This window comes from Anser brachyrhynchus (genome assembly GCF_964034855.1).
Source record: "Anser brachyrhynchus genome assembly, chromosome: 2".
Classification (NCBI taxonomy): Eukaryota; Metazoa; Chordata; class Aves; order Anseriformes; family Anatidae; genus Anser; species Anser brachyrhynchus.
Genome location: NC_137695.1, coordinates 11,975,846 through 11,995,767, shown reverse-complemented (window position 1 = coordinate 11,995,767; position 19,922 = coordinate 11,975,846). Strand labels below are relative to the sequence as shown.

The 19,922-nt window shown below is 41.3% G+C and overlaps 1 protein-coding gene across 3 annotated transcripts in view; it reads left to right on the top strand.

The window, feature by feature from the left end:
• The window catches only part of ADARB2 (adenosine deaminase RNA specific B2 (inactive)), a gene marked incomplete at its 5' end in the record, with an annotated part of 313,600 nt that overhangs the window by 196,451 nt on the left and 97,227 nt on the right, over window positions 1–19,922 (top strand). For 2 of the 3 annotated variants that reach the window (XM_080578920.1, XM_080578919.1), the window contains 2 exons: window positions 3,688–3,774; window positions 12,237–13,144. In XM_080578920.1, the coding sequence (XP_080435046.1) occupies window positions 3,688–3,774; window positions 12,237–13,144 (995 nt within the window). The remainder of the gene's footprint in view (window positions 1–3,687; window positions 3,775–12,236; window positions 13,145–19,922) is intronic. The other variant, XM_080578921.1, reaches the window with a different exon arrangement.

Here is a 19,922-nt window from a genome sequence, read left to right as displayed (position 1 = left end):
CTTCTAGTTGTGTTAATGCACATGGAATACTGTTTGCTCCTTTCTTCTGTACAGCAGCTTTTTATGTCTTGGAAGACTGTTGTTATGACCCCACTCAGTCTGCTCTTCTTAAAGCTAAACAAGTTGTCCAACACGTATAAGGACTGATTTTTAAAAGTGTTGAACTCCTGCCATTCCCATTGCTTTTATTCAGGTGATTGAGAGTGAAAGAACCTCAGTTCGTGTGATGATCAAGCTGTATTGTCTGATGCCCTTTAAATACTGATAGATATGAAGGCCACAAAAGCTATTTATAGCTGTATATGTGTATTCTTGTCTCCACAATAAAAGTGTATTTACAAGACCTGTGACCTGCCTGCATCCACGGAGCAAGAACAACTTTACAAAAAGAGTAGATTTTAGGGGAAACTTGGCTGCTTGATATGCTAAGCTTTGCTGAAATATTTGGACTAAATTATTTTCTGATTTTCATACACAAAAATATCTTGGCCAATGTCTTCTTTTTAATTTGTTTACATGATTTATATGGCTACTGTCAACACAATGCTCACGGTTATTTTTAACTATTTGCTGTTGTTGGAAAATATATACTTAAGAAGCTTGAATTCAAATATTTTTCTGTCCCAAAACAGAGATGAGCAATGTTTCTTCCTATAATGTTTTTCTCATGTGTAGAAGTGGTGATTTTTGTGTTTAAGGTACTGGAGTAGAGTTTCAGGTGTCATCACTTGGAAGGATGTTTTTATAGTGAATATGCTACAAAATATGATGTTATCCTCCTGTGTTAGCATTCCACTGTAACTAGAAATAAATCCCAGTACCACCTGCTCTTTGTCTCTCAATTTCCATTGTAAATACAACTTCCTTTGTGCCCATGTAGGCCTTCATGAAATAGCTCCTTCTTGTCATTGGAGGCTTTTGGTACAACTGTAATAGAAGCAATAATATCTCCTCATATAGGTTCTCATAAATGTAGGGTTATATATTCTGCCTTTCTGGAGAAAAGAGTTTTTGAAATGTCTTGTTTTCTTCTCCTAGACCCTCTCTCCTAGCCTTGAAAAACAACTTCCTTAGACAAATACAGAGAACATTTACAACTGTAAAGAAAAAACAGCAGCTCTAATTTGGGGCCTCCTGTTTTTGCTTCTTTTTGGAAAAAAAAATGGGAAGGGAAGAGAGTAAGAAAAAGAAGAAAAAAAAAAAAAAGAAAAGGAGACTTTAAAAGTGTTTCTCTGAGAAATTGTGTGGCTTTTTCATATCCAGACACATCCCTTATTTTCATTCATAAGATTTCATCAAACTGGCAGAGACAAGACTAATTGTGCAAAATATACAGGGACTGTAAAGGGTGAATGCAGAATTTACCTAATCGTTTTCCAAAATGGTAAACAAAAATAACACTGAATTTCACCATTGACAATAAAGCTGAAGTAGTGTCCTATGGTGCCTATATGCTAATAGGCAATAACGTGCAAGAGATGGAAGTGCACAGTCATAGCTGAAGATATATATCCAGCCAGATTACTTCACTGTAAACACCTACATTTAATTATCCTGCCATCTATCTTCCCCTCCTCCATAGGCTCCATAATTCACCTCTGCTACATGCATACTGCAGTTCTTCTTTTCTTGCATCACACACTCAAAAAAATGCCCTCCTCCTCCTTCTAGACATACACTAAATCTTCCGTTGTTCCACCAACGAATTGAAATATTAAATTCTGATTTTTATTGTCTGTATTGATTGCGGGATATCCTGTTGCTAGGGCCTGTGTGAACTGTGACATGAACGCGTCCATTGCTGCTCTAAGAGTGCAGTAAATTTTACAGGCCATTGTGGTTCTCTGCCACACAAAGTGAAAGCACGAGCAAGGTCTTCGGGTACAGGTGGGAAACAATAACAACAAAAGCTTAAGGTGGCTAAAGAGCCACCCAAGGCAAAAGGGAAAATAATTTGATAAGGTTCAAAGTCATGTTGTAAATCCGGCCTATTGCATGCACAGAATGTGTTGGGGTGAAAGACAACTCACAGAATATTCCTCTATCCAGTAATAATATGGAATAAAACTATACAGTTTGGGTTTTCAGATGGTGACTGGGGTAGGCATTAGCAACCTCAAAGCACCATTGCTGGTGCTGAAGACAAGGACCGCTCTGGTCCTGAGTCTAGCTGAAGCATTCCCTTTACCCAATGTAGCCTTTGGATTAGGTCCCAAGAGTCTCTGTTCTTCTCACTTTCATGAAAGAAACTAGCTGAGAAAGTCTGGAGAAATAACAGCCTTTATCCTGATCACAGCCCAACAGTCTCCCATACACTGAGACGGCATCTCATGGAGATGCTGCATTTCTCAGGGAGCTATGCCTTAGCAAGAAGTGTCAAAGTATTCACTTAGGAAAATCTTTTAGCTAAAGCATTCACAAATAGCTTCATTCTTTTGGTTTGTGACATCACTACAATCCCTTAATGAAACTGCAATTCAGGGAGGCTAATTTGTGCTCTAATTATATATTAGTCTGGGCTGAAAGGTTTCTGGACAGAAAAAGGTTTTCTTCAGGCAGTCTTTTATTCTTCTTATTGTATTTACTTAACAAAGAACAGTCAGCTTTTACTGTGCTTCTTCGTAATAGAGTTGAGCTGTAATGTTACCTAGCTAAAGGCAAACATCTGCAGTCATTTTTTGATGGATTCTGATAACAGTCTTTAACAAGAGCAAGGATTAATTGCAAATGTAGGAATAACCAAGCTGAAAAGCTAACAGATGTGCTGCTGAAATAGAAAAAGATTAAGAGCTCTTCAGACAGAATGCCTTCCAGACCAGTGGCTACCTGAGAAAAGTACATTTATTAGCCAGGTAATTCAAGGAAATTCAGAGAAGTACTTTCTCACCAATAAAGAGAGTCCCCGCACAAATCATTTGTCCTGTGCTACCTGAAGGAAGACATGCCTAGATTGTTTTTTATGGTTTTGCCACAAGATGAAAGCCCAGTACTGTTCACAATGTGCATGATTCAGAGCCATTCCACCTCACTAAGGCTTTCTAAGCAGATAGGTATTTTAGGAAAGCAAATAAGTCCTTCAGATCTATGAATCACCTTTATAAAGTGTGTTTCTCTTGCCTCCGCTCCCTAAAGTAGCCACTATGTTCATGTAGGTCCCCAGCAAAGCATCTGTAGCTTTCCAGAAGGAATTCAGACTCAACAAACTAAACAACAAACTAAACCAACTAGCTAACAAACTAAATAAAATATGTATCATCGATATTTCTGTTTCTAGTGTTTGTGCTAACAGCAACTTTTCCTTATATATATCTAAAAAAAAAAAAAAAAAAAAAAAAAGGCTAAATTTTGAGCTAGTATCAATCAGTATCAGTTCTAATTTGGCCTTCACAGCAGGTCCAGGCTGGAGAAAGGCAGTGCTTGGGCACCACCTCTGTGATACACAGCCAGAAGCACTGCTTAGACACAGAAAGCAGTAGGGACATGCATTTGGGGTTTGCACGTGCCAGCTGTAACAAACGCGTTTCAATTCTGTGGATTTTGGTGGAGATGTGGACCTGGGAAAAACAAAAAGGAAAAGGACTTGCCAAGATGTTTTCACCTGAGAAGTGTAGAGTAGATCTGTATTTTGTCAGGGTGCACTGACAAAATACTGATTTTGTATGTGTCTTTTATTCTGTTTTCTTCTAGAAAAAGTAAGCATACTGTCAACCTTTATAGCACCCTTCAAGTATCTGAGTCCTGGCGCAAGCACCATGGAGGACGAAGACAATTTAAGTAAGCAGTCTCTTTTCTTTACAAACAGATGAATAACAAAGTTCAAAAATACAAGCTCTGTAGTGTAGGGGCAATTGTGAAAAGGAGGTGGGCTTGCAAACACTGGCAGGCCCCAGGCCCAGTCCTCATGCAGAATGCAAAGTTCCCAGATGCTAAGTTTAAACATATTCTCTGATATCCAGGAAAGGAGGGGTTAACCTCAGCTCACCTTCCCACTTTTCCCTGTGGAGGCCTGGAAAATGGGGTTTATAAGCATTGTGTCACAAATACAAAGGGAAAAATTATTACAGAAGGAAATGTTTCTGTTCCGGGTCACAGGACTGTGAAGCTCCTTTTCCTTTCCTGCTTGTTACCTTATTTTGTTTGCTTGCTTTTCTCACAGTCTCTAAGAGTCAGAACTGTTTTGGTACTGTGTCTTCCCCCCAGTTTATACCTCCTAAATTACAAAGTACTTTTGCAAAATTAAAGACTGCAGAATTTGCAAGATTGTTTTCTCCATCAGTTTGGTGATATGACCTGGGGAACAAAAAGAAAATAAAAAAAAAGAGAAAAAGGAAAAAAAAACAGTTGAGAAGGTCAGAAGGGATTTAACCGGGCTTAAACAAACTAGATGTAACCCCAAAATTAGTACAGGATTCTCTCGGGCACTTGCACTACAAGAAAGGCACTGATACCCCTGGTGCTGTGGCTGTGGAGCTGGATGGGAGCGCTGCTTGGTTGGAAGGAGATATGAAGTCTTTGAAACAACCACCAGCCTAGGAGTGTGTCCCTAGGATTGAATAGCCCTCAGCAAGCCCTCCCACTTACCACCCAGAAGCAACTGGCATGTGTTACCCAGCCCTGCTTACTGTAACATATCTTGAATCATTAAAAAAAAAAAAAAAAAAAAAAAAAGAAAGGTGGGAAGTTTTCTAAACCAAATGAACAACTCTTTGAGTTTTAGTATCACCTACCAGATGGGCTTCTTTCCCAGCCAGACACACACTGATATGTTGCCCTATTAGAGGCAGTGGGTGGGAGGAATGTTTTTTCCCCCGTTGTTGTTGCTAATCTGCTGTGGTTTGATCATGATGCAGCACAAGGGTAATAGCTTTTGAGCACAGCCCTCTACTTTCTGCTGCTGAGGATCAAATGGACACCACACTGTACTGCTGCAGGGGGACTGGCAGGTTTTTACATATCTCAGCAAAGGTGAAAAAATCCTGAAAATCCTTCAGATTGGTCCCAGGGAGGCTACATTTTCAGGAAGAGATACGAGGAGTACACACAGGAAACATATTATGCACATGATGAGCTTGTGCAGGCACCTCCTGCGTAATGCTTCCCAAAAGTGCCACTTAGTTATTTTTAGGTAATGTAGGAAGTTTGTACAAGCCAAACACTGTAACACCATTTTCTTATTGCTGCTGTAAAGCTAAGCCTGTGCTGGCTTTAAAATAGCTCACATGGACGGGGTAAGCTACATTTTCTGAAAAGAAAAAATAGCAAATTTCACTGTTTTCAGGAACACTGTGCCTAATCCTCTCTTGGGTCAAACACTCACTCCAGTGATAACGACAGCAGCTTCTTTCTTTGCGTATACAACACATTTTAAGTGTTACTATTAGGAAACATAAAAAAAAAAAAAAAAAAAAAGACAAAGATGAACTACTTTACAGTCATCCATACTTCACTGTTCACTTCTAGTATAATGGCACAGACCCCACTAATTTCTATAGCACACAGGTACCTGTGTACTAATTAGGCATTGTAAAGAGCTTCAGTGATTTGCTCTGAGTAGGCGGAACCATCTATTGTGTTAACAATTTAACAGACACCTAGGAGAATGCTAGGAAGGTAGAGCAGTGGTTGGGTTATCCCTGGTAACTGAGCATCCTCTGAGAGCACCCTGCCCAGACCGTGCTGTATTAGTAGGCAGAGTCCCACCAGCTGAAATTGATTCAAATCCTCTTCCACATTCCTTTAGGTTTTCTTTAGCCACGGCAGGTTAACTGCAAGTGCATTTTAAACTGGTGGTTATTAACATATAGACAGTACTAATGTGGTTTATGATCCATAAACTAATGCTGAAAAAATGTACTGAAGGCCCTAGGTACCTTTGGAATGGCATTTTGGGTAGGCTAATAGTCACTCTACAGTGAAGACTTTACCCTGACCATGAGAGAAAAGGATCGCCCTATTCATTCCCAGAGGTCAGATGTACCTAAAAGTGTAAGAACTGTCATATGGGATTAGAAATAGGATGTTTAGCTCTGTATGCTGTCTTCAACATTTGCTGTTAGTGATGCACTGAGAAAAAGGACATTTAAAGGGTGATCCTTCCCTCAGTATATCTTTCTAGCACCCAGCAAGGAATTTACTCAGCTGGAGTTTGCACCTGACTCATCATATTTCTTATACGCCAACAGACCTGTCTAGTCCTCTCCAGAGCCCACTGATGCTTTTGATCTCAACAACAGTAAGGAGCAGGAGTTCAGCGATTTTGTGTTGTCAAGAAGTTCACCCTTTTGTTGTTTCAAGTCTGCTGTCTCTAGGGCTTGGATTGTACAAAACAGTGAATAATCATTCCCCATTCACTGCCTGCTTGCCTTTCATGATGCTACAGACCTCTGCCCGTCCCTGATCTTTAATCATTCCATCCACACTATGCTACAACATCAAGGCAGACCATCACTAGACACAAACACTCATACATCTGGGGTCTACAGGAGCATATGATTCCTGTGGCTGTCATTGTTCAATGGTGCCAAATGCATAGACGTGGTGCAGCTCCCTTCTGGTGCATATAACCCTTCTCAGTGCCAGCAGGGAGATCTGATGGTGATGGTTCCCAACGCAAGGATCTCAGACACAGCAAAAGTCATGTGGGATGAGTCCCAGCCCACAATTCTGTGTTTAGAAGCATGTTCGGTTATGAGCCTTTTGGTCAAACCCCTTTTCAGATTGCACAGTTGAGATATAGCAAGGATCATGCTTCCCAGAATGCAGGGAACACCCTCCTCCAGCAAGAAAAGCCCCAAGCCATCTCACACCAGCAGACAAAGGAGAACCAACCCCCTGGTCTTGTTCTGAAAACTATCCATTGCCCCCTTTCAGATCTCTCCCATGCTTAAAGCTAAGCTCTAGTCTGGTCCAGATTCATGCGTGTACTTAAATCCATTTCTGCTCGGGGCTGCCCATGTTTTTTGCTTCACATGCTCATTTGCTACCTTGGACATAGGGCATCAGAGTGTGAGCATCATCAAAGTCAGGTCATTTGAATAATTTCCCTAATTGGTGAGAGTTGTACCAGAGATGCATGGATTTCACAGTTATTTCAGACAGTAACGTGAGAAAAGTAGAGTATCTTCATTTTATTTATTCAAAAATGACCTCTCCCTTTTCCCTTCATGCTCCCCTTATCTTACATATTACCAGTAGCATGGATGGTGTGGAAAATAGGATATATATCCCAGCTTTGAGATGGCATATAAATCAGAGGCCAAGGATGGGCATTGTTTCTAAATGCTGGCATCTAGACAAACGTAGTTGTCCGTGCACCCTCGGTAGCTCATCTTCAGTTTCTGACTGTGGTGGACAAACTGCCAACTTGTGGCTGGAACAGCCACAGGCAATGGCAAACACCTTTCAAAAATGTTCAGTCTCCAGTTCAACTCAGCAAAATCCCGTACTTTTTGTGCATAGGCAATGTTTTCCTCAGAGTGGTGTTACACACCAGTAAATCCTAGCAATATTGTTTTAAGCAGCCTGAGCCCTGTGAGCTGGTGAGGAGGGCTACAGCTGCAACAGAGAGATCAGAGCTGGTTTCCCTTAAGTAGACTTACCATAATGACTTCTTTCATGAAGATTTTAAAATAGATGTCTGTGTGCTCGCAGCTAAGAGAGGAAGGAGTGATTTCTGTTGTTATCTACAAGTTTATTATTCTAAAGTCAATAGTATAAACCTAGAAATCCCCAGCAGAAGAGTTCCCAAACCTCTGTCATGGATTCAATATGTGTATGAAAATGTCATCGCGCCTGCAAGAGGAAAACTGCCCTACATCACTTTTGATGTAGTAGCTGACCTTGGACAAAGGTATCGTGGCTCTGTCTCCCAGGTTCATACCTACTGCTTCTGATTTAAAATTTTTCACTTTCAAGTATGCCAGGAATTATGGAGGTCAGTTCTTTTAACCTCTGCAGTTAATGTAATGTAGATGAACAGCAAAAGCATACTCTAGGTAAGCAGGTCAAACAGGGGCTAGACATTAAAATGCAGAACACAGGGAAGTCCTACCTGTATTGTGGAACATGCATTGGTGGCAATCTTGTGTTTGCTAAACATTTCTAACAGCAGTAACTTCCTGTTTCAGACAAATCGGTTGAATCAGAATTTTGCTACGCTACAGAGACTGCAATTTTTTTCTTTCAATATCAGAGCCTATCAATAATGTGCTGCCCCTTGTGATTCAGTATTAAAGATGCCAGCCAGAGTGAAGATGCCACCTACTACCTCTGCTTTCCCATCCGCCCTGAAAGTTGGCTTGGCAGCAGAATAACCTTCAACAGGAACAATATTATCTCTTCAAATGTAGCGTGGAGTATCGGACGGCTAGTTCTGCAGAGCCCTTATGACCCAGAGACATAGGCAGTGTCATTATTAGTGATGCATTATAGTTCTGAAAAGCTCTTGATGATGCAGACTCTCTAGGTTAACTCTACTGTGCATAATGACCAAAAGGAGAAAAACATGAAAGAGCAGACAGAAGATTGAGGAATAGTGCATAAATAAATACATTTCACTAACTGCTTTCTTCTCTCCTATTCAATTACTGAAGAAAATACAAGACTGCAATGTCTCCTCTTGCTTATAAAACTGAAAAAATCAATGAATAAACTTATCTGAGGACATATTACAGTGCAGAATTATTTTTTGAGATCTTACACAATAGGTTAGAATCTATTGCCAAAAAAAAATTTGTAATATTTTTCTTTCTCATTTTTTTAACTCTGTCCCCTTACAATTTTATTTTTCTCCAACCTTTCATCATTGGAGAACCATATTTTATTATAATTACTTCCAAATGTGTAGAGAATGTGTTTGGGGAACTCAAGAGCAAAGACATTACAAGAGATAACAGGGCTGAAAATGATCCACAGTTTTGCATTTTCCCCGTGTGTATCCTCCGACTTACCCCTTTCCTTTTAGTGCTCTTCATTTCTAAAATTGCTTGTGATTGTTCTATTACAGCTGCTTACTGTATTTATCTTATGTAGTTTGGTGTCATTTGCCTGCTTTGTCTGATTTTCACAATAGAAGTACATGTGCCACCATTAGAGAGGTAATCTCATGTCTGCTATACAGAGGTCTCATAAAAGGCACATTTCAAAGACCTCCTATTTCAAAGATACCTGAAAGTATAAAGTAATTTCACGTTGTCCGGCTGCTGCCAGATATCACACAAGTCCATCAGGCTTGCAGGCTTTCTGAGGCACTCACAGAGTTTCGGCTGCTTCTGTTTTACATGATGCGACGACTTTTGGCCTGTTGCAGCTCCCACTGAGGTCTATGAAGAACTGAGCTGTGTCCTGGTGTTTCAGGATGAGGTCCTTCAGAAATCTGGTTGTCTGTAGGGACACTTGCATGGATTTCCTTCACTGTGATGAGGCCAAGACACACCATGCATCACCTTCACACACGCCTAGCCCTGTCCACGTATCTGCTGTGCCTAATCTCTAGAAGTTTTGTGTTTACATCACTGCATTTTTTCACTGCTTCAGTGCAAACACTCTGTTGGCCAAAAGCTGGGCTAAAGAATTTCACAGACTGAGTTTAAGACAAACAAGTAATGTTTACTTTATGTTGCCATATTTTTGTGATTAAGGTATGATGCTAAGGTCACACATTCTTGTTCACAAATTTATGGTGCTCTGACTATGAAAGAAAAAAAAAATCTGGAAAAAATACAGTAAGAATTACAAACACAAATAACCCCTGAGTTTTCTTATTCAGTGGTGCGTAATCAATACAAATTCTTTTCAATCCCGAATACAGTGTGAAGCACAAGCTATCTTTCTTGTCATGCTTCCTGACTACAATATCATTATGTACCATAACTGGGTCTGTAAAAACCTGCTAGGTAAGAGGATAGAGGAGTTGTGAAACATTGAATAAAACTCACTTTGTTCAGAAAAGTGTCTGCTTGAAATATTTCACCTTATTTTTTTTCTAAAACAAAAAAGCAAGCAAGCAAAGAGGTGTATTTAGTATGGGTGGAAACATGAGAAACAGTCACAGTGGAAAATAAATGGCTGGCCGAAGTCACTGCCAAGGCAAATAGAGCAAAGTTAAAGCTGGCGTCTCCTTCCCCCTCAGATCAGAACTTCCATAAATAGTGTTGTGAACTCAACGAGAAAAGACCACATTATCCTTGTGTCTTACTTAACCTGACCTTTTAAATGTCTTATTTCCAGTTAGGCTGGTTTAAAGATGTCACATTTTATACGGCTGAATGCCAAATGATGAAACTTTTCTTTTTCTATTATGTATTTCTTTTTCTTTCCTTCCTCACCTGTCTTCATTCTCTCCCCTTAGCTTCAGAATATAAAAATTAACTAGTCACTAAGACCTTAATTTTTCAGTCCGTGTTCTGCCTCAGCAAGGCACTTCGGCACACATATGGAGCTCAGCAAGTAACGTTGGTGAGACACAGACACAGGCTGGAAGTTCAGTGAGCACCCAAGGGTGTTCAGAAAAGGGAGCCGAAAGCCTCAGCCCTGCAAATGGGCTCTCACACATGCAGTCATGCCAGGATTTTTATTCAGGTCCCAGCAGTGAGCTGCTCTTTGTGGAACAATTTGCATGAGTGCAGCCTTATCACTCTGATGAGAAAAAGTCTTTTGATAAAAGTGCAACTCATCAGGACACAAAGGAGGTTTTTAATTATGGTGGTTGGTTCCACATAATTCTCTGCGGGCCCCTGTGCATCTGTCAGCACAGCCTAAGACTGGGCTGCAGCAAAGACACGCTGCTCCAGCAGAAGCTCCTTGAGGCGTAGATGGCTGCTCACCTCTTGTATCCTTGCAGCCAGCTTGTACATCAGGGTAGAGAGGAAGCCGAACATGGCCGTGGCCTTGCAGAAAGGGGAAAGATGATTCTCTGTCCTCTATGGACCTCCCCGGTGCCTGGGACTCAAGCATCCTGCACAGGTGGCATGCTCGTGTCTGACAACAAAACATGGAAAAGGCTCCGCGAGCAATGTTGGTTGGAATGCAGCAGGCAGCCAGGCAGTGCTCTGAAAGGGATCAGGTGCATCGCTCCAGGGATGGGTTGCTTCACGGGTTGATTAAATTCATGTTTACTTCCCCAACTTGGTCTCTGCCCCAGGCAAGGCACAGGAGGGCTGGGGGATGCATCAGAGATGCAATACGTTTAAACAAAATCATCAGAAATGACAGAAATGTTCTATGACACTTATTTAGATATAAGCACATTTTCTGTCTCATTCAGGACATCAGTGAGACGAATCTCCATTCTCAGTCATATATCTGCTGTAGCAAAGAGCACCACAAGCACTGCAAAAGAGTAGTTTAGAGCAGTGTGATTCATTGGCACAACAGCAGCAGAGTGCTCCCCCCACAGCTCCCCATTGTCATTTCATCCCCTTCCCCCATCACCGTAGTGCTTCCTAGCAGTCTCTCTCTCCCACTGCTTTCTTTGACATAGATCATCCTTTACAACAGTAATCACTCCCGTCATGATGCTCAGGCTTCTCCTTCTCTGATTTAGATTTACCTAGAATTTTTGCAATATTATTTGTTGCTGATGCAGGAGCTAAGAGTATCTGCAATTGAACTTGACAGAAAGACTCTCATTTATTAAACTGGAATCTGAGGCCAGACCAAATTATTGTTTCAAATGCTAGGAATGTCTTTCTGATCATTTTTTAAGCTGGATTTGTGATGTTAGCAACAAAAGAACCTATGGTGTGAGTAGAACTGGTCAATGTATTCATAGCAAATAAATTATTCAATGCATTTGCCCATTTTTCTATTTGTGATTCATTTGTGAATCACTTCTGATTTCTAATAATGTGTTCATAAGTATTCGCACACATGGATTATAGAAAAAAAAAAAAGCCTTAGGGAGCTTTGCAAACTATTCACTTTTCACTATAATTATCCAGTGTGAAGAGAGTATTTTATTTAAATCACATGGCATCAGTTATACTTTATCTTTGAGTGAAGTAATCTTTTTTAAAACAGGAGGCTATTGACTAACAGAAGTAGGACCTTAGGAACAAATAATCATTCAGGACATGCAGAGAATCTGTCCTATGACAAGGAAACCAGCCAAAAAGAGGACAAGCAAGGATATCTATCATTAACTTCTTTTTTTTTTGGCTATTTTTCCAGCCCCAGGCATGATGTCAGCTGCTCTGATGACAACTGTAATGTGAGGTTTTTTCTTTCTTTACTGACAGGTACCAGCAGTGCAGAAGTAAAGGAAAATCGAAACATTGGCAACCTGGAGGATCATCCAATACCCTCTAATGAGAGGGCAAGAGGGGGAACACCTAGCAGTAAGAGAAAAAGACCCTTAGAGGATGGCAATAATGGCCATTTCTGCAAACTCCAACTCATCTGGAAGAAAGTCTCATGGTCAGTGACACCAAAGAATGCTCTGGTCCAGCTACATGAACTTAAACCAGGTTTACAATACAAAATGGTTTCCCAGACAGGTCCAGTACACGCTCCAGTCTTTGCTGTTGCTGTGGAAGTAAATGGACTTACGTTTGAAGGCACAGGGCCCACGAAAAAGAAAGCCAAAATGCGTGCTGCGGAGCTAGCTCTGAAGTCATTTGTCCAGTTCCCCAACGCCTGCCAAGCTCACTTTGCCATGGGGAACTGCATCAACCCATCCACGGACTTTACTTCTGATCAGGCAGACTTCCCAGATACTCTGTTCAAGGAGTTCGAACCATCCACACACAGCGAGGACTTTTCAGTCTATAACCCGGTTAATAATGAATTGCTTTCCACCGCTTATCGCCACGGGCGCTTACTCTGCCATACGTTGGACCTAATGGGCCATGGTAAGCAAAACAGGCACAAGATGGCCTCCAAAGCGGAGAGCGAGAAGAACCCGGTGGTGCTGCTAAATGAGCTGCGGTCAGGCCTGCGGTATGTCTGCCTGTCAGAGACCGTGGAGAAGCAGCACATCAAGAGCTTTGTGATGGCGGTGCGAGTGGACGGGAGAACATTTGAAGGCTCAGGACGTAGCAAGAAGCTGGCCAAGGGCCAAGCAGCGCAGGCCGCGCTGCAGGCCCTCTTTAACATTCGGCTGCCCAGCCACATTCCCAGCAGGAGTAAATGTCACCATTTGCCACAGGTGAGAGCTCCTGGGTAGCCACCACCACGTTGGAGGAACTCTTTCAGTTAGTGCGATCGGTGTTGCTGTTACTGCTGTTGTGCTATCAGATGGCTCCTCTGATATTATAGCAAGAGCCGTGCCACAAAATAGCTCCCTTTTCATAGAAAAAAAGCATGTATCACAGGCAAAAGCTTAAAAATCATATCCAAAATCTTTGGGCACAATTTGCCATCCCTTTCCATATGAGGCATAGATGAGAGGCAGAAGGTAGGGCAAAATGTCAACGTTTCAATTTGGTAGAGAAAATGGTAACATTGACACATGCAGAAAAAGCAGGTCATTTTGTAATGCTGCCTCTTTCTTGCTGTGGGTCCATAAACAAAGGGATGTCCCATATTCTCCTTTTAGAGTTATTTTTTGCTGAGGACAGCACTATCCAGAGGAGATAGCAATGACATGGAATGTGCCTTTGTTAGAGCAAACTCTTCTGACAATTCTGTCACTAGAAAATATAGGAATTTTTGGTTTTTATAGTCTTACATTTTTTTGTTTTGCCTCCTTTTTTTTTTCTTTTTTTTTTTTCCAAATATGCCTCTAACAGGGAATGGTGAAAGCTCTGAAATTTTCCTGGAATAAATGTAGATATTACTGCTGTATTCATACACAAAATACAGATCTGAGGTACACGCTTAGGACATCAAAATTTCATAGTTGGTTATATGCCAAAGGCTATCTTAGCATTACTCAGACTTGTGTCAATTTTCTAGGTTCAAAGGAAGCCAGGATTTGCAGACACTGAGAAGCATTACATGGGCTCAAGTGATTTCTTGGTTTGTTTCCACTATCATAAAAGGTTTGATCCACCAGCACCAGGAGGTGATCTACCACCACAAAGCTCCCTTTCTGAAGGGAGTTGTTAATGTCCAGGATTTATTGCAAAGCACTGGGAGCTCTAAGAATTATTCTGCTGCTGGCTTGCTGTGAGACCCTAGGCAAGTCATTTAAATCCAATATTCCTGTAATAAAAAATGGGCATATTATATGAAAGAACACTTTAAGATCCTTAAGTAGTGTGTAAATGCAAATTGTTAGTAGCAATTTCCATTAACGTTAGTAAAGATGTTCATTAGCAAGACCGAGTTTGATAGGAGATGAATTCTTTATGTGACACGATTGCCTACAGAACCCAGGAATTTTATCTAGTGACCTGGAATTTTCTTTCCTGTGTTTCCAAAAAGGAAACATGAGAAATGTGAGAAATTCTAAAATACATCATAATCCTCCACCTCCTTCCCTTTAATTCTGGTTTATAAACTCCTTGTACAAGTGGGATACTAGCATAATTTAAGAACAGAAGTGATCTTCACAGACTGCTTTGCAGGCATTTTGGAGGCTTTGGCCAACCTGGCAGTTCTATCCTCTCAGTACTCCTCTGAAGTATGGATGAGATTTAATTGAGAACTCCATGCTGTCTCCTGTCTTAATTAGTTCTGGTTATAAAAAAAAAAAAAGTTTGTTTTGAGGAACATGCCTGTCCTTCCCCATGGAAACCCAGCAATTGGATATAAAGAGGAATCTCTATTTGTGTCCTACTGGCTGCTTTACTGCCCTCAGTGAACTTCGCTGGGTGGATCAGCAGGTAAATACCATGCATTCATCAACAGATAACTTGGTATCTCATATTCTGAAACTGCAGGACAAGTACCACTGCTTTGATTCCTGATCTCTCAAATATTTCCTGGTTACTTGGCTTCTTGATATCTTCCATCCAAATACCACATCTTACCTGGATCCCAGATTGTTCACTGTACAACACATTCTTCATCGTGTATTCTCTTTCTCTCTCTCTCTCTTTTTTAAGGCTTTTTCTGACCTCCTTACCTTCGTTTTCTCACTGTTCTGGAAGTATAAATGTCAGTGAAAAGGAGTCATCAAACTTCGTCTGTCAGTATTTTTAAATGGTTACGTTTTGTCCAACTAAAAGATTAGTCAGGCACTTTTAATGCCAGCACTCAGCACATTAATTGAGAAGCCTTAACATTGATTTCTTCTGACTTCCTTACTAACTTTTTTCATCAACAGACATAGCGACCATGACACAAAACCTGAGTTTGTGATAGTCGGTTATGTTGTAAGCCAACTTCCACTGACACCAGCAAATGTATTTCCACCGACTTCCTTGGGCACTAAATACAGAAGCATCTCTACTTGTTCCGGCTGCGTTATGCAGCATCTCATCAAGTGGCTCTTTGCTCACTGCTTCAGTCAGTCCATCTGGCTGTTTTGTCAGTCGAAGCAGTGGTAACTGTACTGGAAAGAGTGTTGTTCTCATTGAGCTGTGGTCAGAACCAGCTGCCTTGAAAGTTGTTTCAGCTCCTTCCTATCTCTCTGATCTTCTGTGAAACATATTTTCAAGGACACATTTCAAGCCACATTTTCAAAGCTATGCCTACTTTTCATTTAGTAAGTTCAGCTTGTTTTGTGTCTAAATCTATTTAAAAGCATGAAAGCACTCTGGAACTCAGACAGCTTAGGGACAGAATTTGAAACATCAGGGGGTTTTAATTTCTTCACAGAACAAGGAGTAACTGTTCTTCTATGCGGCCACCACTCTTTTTTTTTGTGTGTGTGTGTGTGTGCGCGCGCCATCTTATTTTTTAGGATATCAGATAACTAACTCATGGATAGTAAGGACAGGCAAACTAGATCAGTTTCACCCATATTTTGAATATTTTGTAGAATACAGGCGTATGTTTATCTCTGTGGTTGTCCTTCCCAAAGAATATTATGCCTTTGTGTGTCTCTGCTCCTGTTCCCATTGCTGTTATCAGTGGCTATATATAGGAGGCCAGAATTTGGCCTTTCCTGATTACAGCCTGACTGGAAACAGGAAAAGCCAAAAACCTCGTAACACTGGTAGCCCAGCTGTGCTGAACTTATGGATTTGACTTTGTCCAAGGACGTGTCAAAAATTTTACATGTTCTTATCAGCTGGAATTCCAACCATCGACATTTGTGCCTGGCTCATCAAGGCTCCCAGGGACTTGGTGTTCCTCAGCCTGGCCCTCAGGCATGCTCTCAGCCTGACAGCCACTTTCCCTGCTGACCAAGGGAGATTCAAGGCAAAATGTCAAAAAACGCACTGTTTTCTCCAGTCTGTCGTAATAGGTGCTGCCTACACAGGAGGCTTCTCGAACCGCCAGGAAATGTAGAGCATAGTTGTAAAGTCCTGCCATATTGATCTCTTCTGATTCAGGCAAAACAAAGAAATGCAAGAACAGCAAAGCCAGAAATAGATGAATTCCCTGGGGCAACTGAGTCAAACTTGGTTCTTCAGCTGTCTCCCCTGCCCCTCTCCTGCCAATGCTGAAAACCCACCATGACATTTCAAGCGCTTTAAATTGCCGGTGTTTTTGTAAAAGAATATCACTCTGCCTCTGATTTTCTTCTCTGTGATTGTTCCACTATGTGTTTGGCATGACTGCAAAATTATACCCCAAAATAAACAATACCTCACGCTTTACACCAGGAAAAAAAATATATTAACTCAAAATTTAAAGATAACATAATCCAAATTGTGGCTTCTCTGCGGTCCTCAACGGTGTTTTGATCCAATTCTGTGATTCACATACATGTACAATGATGGCTGGGGTTCCGAGCTCCTGAACGTGTATAAGGTGAATAGGAGGTAGCTGAGATTATCAAAGGACGATCTGAAATGATCACAAGATTTGCCCATCAATCTGCCAGCAACTGTTCTTCCTCAAACCAGATGTCTTATCTGTGCTAGGCCACCAAAGCATGAGATAAATACTATTGATGGTCTGGGACTGGGCATACCATGTTGATCAGAGTAGCCAAGGAGGAGCCTGGAGAGCTGCTAAACTAATGAAGAACTGCAGAGAGAAAGTGAGTCATGAGAATGGAAAGTACAGTGCACCACTGTGTGCCTTTTCTAAGTCACTAAATAATTGCTCCTTGTTTCCTAGCATACTTGGTCTGAACTCAAACTGTCTATTAAATGGTATGTACTTTCTTCAATTATCAGCTTTTATGGAAGTCTGACAATTATTTCTCCCCACATTGTTAGATAATATTCTTGTAATCCAGAATGGGAGACGGCACCGAGGAGAGCTGACCCAGCCAGCCCTAATGAGTCTGCACTGTAGATATCTGCGCTCACACTCCCAGACTTTCTGAGTGCCATGCACTCATTTCAGGAGATCAAGGTGACCCCCAGCTGCATCTGACCAGTTTACAGATTGTTTTTCTAATCTTACAGTCCGTCTAATCTATCTCACTCAGTCTAAACAGCATTCTTACTGCTGTAGAGCAAAACCATTAATTAATAATAGAGGGGTGCTTGGATTTCAAATGGACCTAAATTAAAAACGAATAGGTGTGAAAATCACATTCACTCTGCTCTGAAATTGCTTAACACTGCTGTTGCTGGTTCACATCCAGAGCCTCCAGAGCAGTCCTTGCAAATTTATTTATTTAAATGAAGCCTCGTTGGGACTTGCATTTGTGTCATCAGAAAGATGCAAAGTTTTTTCTCCTTCTGCAAGTAAGGTTAACCATTTAAATCCAGTTAAATCCATTTTTCACAAGTGCCATTTGCAGACCAGAGCAATCTAGTATTCACATTGCACTGATTCTTTACCCTGTGCAGATTGAAGCTTCCTGCCAGCTAACCACAGTATCACCTCCGTGAACAATGTCATGGAAAGAGCAAGCACCACGTCAGGGAAAGCCTTGTACCCCATGCCTCTTATCTGCTTCCCTCCAAAAGCTTGTTTCTCTGGCTTGTAAAACACTTCATTTCCATTCAGTATCAATTGTTCCTGCCTCCTTCACTTTATTTCTCTAACTATCCTAATTTGCCAACTTCCTTGCTACCATGCCCTCTCACCTGTGTTGCAATTAAGCCAGTGCTGAGGATGGCAGTGATAGATTTGACTCTGGTGTGAAGAGGGACAGCACAGAACTAACAGTGACTTTTGATACGCTGTTCCAGTGTGTTTATGTGCAGAGCTTTGTCTCATCGAGTGACCAAGTACATTTTTTATAGCTGTTTCTGTCTCCTACCATGCAAAGAGAAGCAGCTGATAGGTATGTGTGTAGCCCCTGACAGTGAGATGCAAGAAAGGGAAATGGTGGGGACCAAAGAAATGCCTCTGCAATACAAATATTGTTTGATTTTCAACCATCTGTTTCTGACTCTGCAGGTGGGGGAAGCTGTTTTTTATAATCAGAGCAACAGGCAGTCAAGACACTTATAGGATTACAGTTTCTTAAGGAAAACAAGAGCAAATATATATATATATATATTTACAGGCACAGCGTTAGTGCACTGGATATTGTTATTATTCTCCTGGCTGCTAATAAGATTGCAGTCACTTCTAGGCTCGCAGCTGAGGAACTAGGACCACCTCCGCACCCCTCATATAAGTCTAACATAAAAGATGATGACTGCCCCATAGACATTACAGTGAGAGTCTCAAATGAAGAAATTACCAAGTTTTTATGTATATTAAAAAGATCAAAGGGCGATGCTGAAGGGCCACCTACACAGAATCAGAAGAAACAAATTAATAGGGTAGCAAGGGCTTCAATCTCTTGCTCTTACAGAAGCAACACATAAGTGCAGCCACTTTAAGGGGTCTGCACATGAGGTACAGTCATCACTGCAAAACAGCACATTACTTTGCATCAACAATTGTCTGGCTAGGTGCTGCAGGAACAAGCACCGGAGACAGCGTATACATTTCCACCCAAACACCACCAAAAGAAGCAGGAGCCCGTCTGTGCCATGGGATGCATTTTGGGAGGCTTCCCATCTACACCTCTCTCTTTTGCTCCTCAGTGGCAGTACCCTGTAACCCTGCTCCCTCCTGCCCATAGATAATTCCAGCATCACCCCAAAAGGACTCCTCTGCACTCATCTTTAAGTTCTATGTGACGCAGAGCGTGCTCGGGGCTTTCAGAGTACCTGAGTTCTGCTAAGCTTCCGACAGAGAGGTCAAAGTATACTGCTTACCTAACTAATAATAGTTAGAGCCATAATAATGCTGATAATTAGTTAATGAATGGCTGATTCTCCATTCACAGAAGTGAAAAACTAATTTTTATATCTTCAGGAAAAAAATCTTCAAGGCATAAAGACATTTTTCTCAAGTGTATAATTTATATAAATTTAAGTTTATAAACAACCTAAATCCTTTCTTCCTCTGAAAAAGGGAAAAATAAAAACATCCAATTTTCCTTTACAAGGAACCTGAAGAGTCCACTGTGATTAAAGCGCATTTAGAGTAGGGTGAATCTGATTTAGCCATCTGACTTGGCTGCTGACTGCTCTTTTATTGTAACTGCAAATACTTCGTGCCATCGATACTGCCACAGAACCAGTGTTTCGTTTCTTCCCTTCACAGCCTAGATTGCTTATTAAATATGGCTAATGATAGGCAGAAACGACCCTGCTGGCTTCTGCTATTTACCACGATGAACCAGCCTTGTCTATCCTGGGAGCCGATGGCATGGATCTGATTTGTGAAGAATTATTATTTGTGCGACATGTTATGGGGAGAGAGTTTATGCAGGGCCCCGGCAACGAGCAGAGCTAGTTAGTACATGAAAGCTGAATCCCAGCGTGGTGTCATCCGCACATAAAACTTCCTCCTAAACCAGATACTCTCACAGCTGGCAGAGTCGCCTTTGTTGCTTTCTGGCTTTGTAACTGAACTAGAGACACTTCAAAAAGCTCCCGGCAAGCTGGACCTCATTAAAGCTCCTGCTT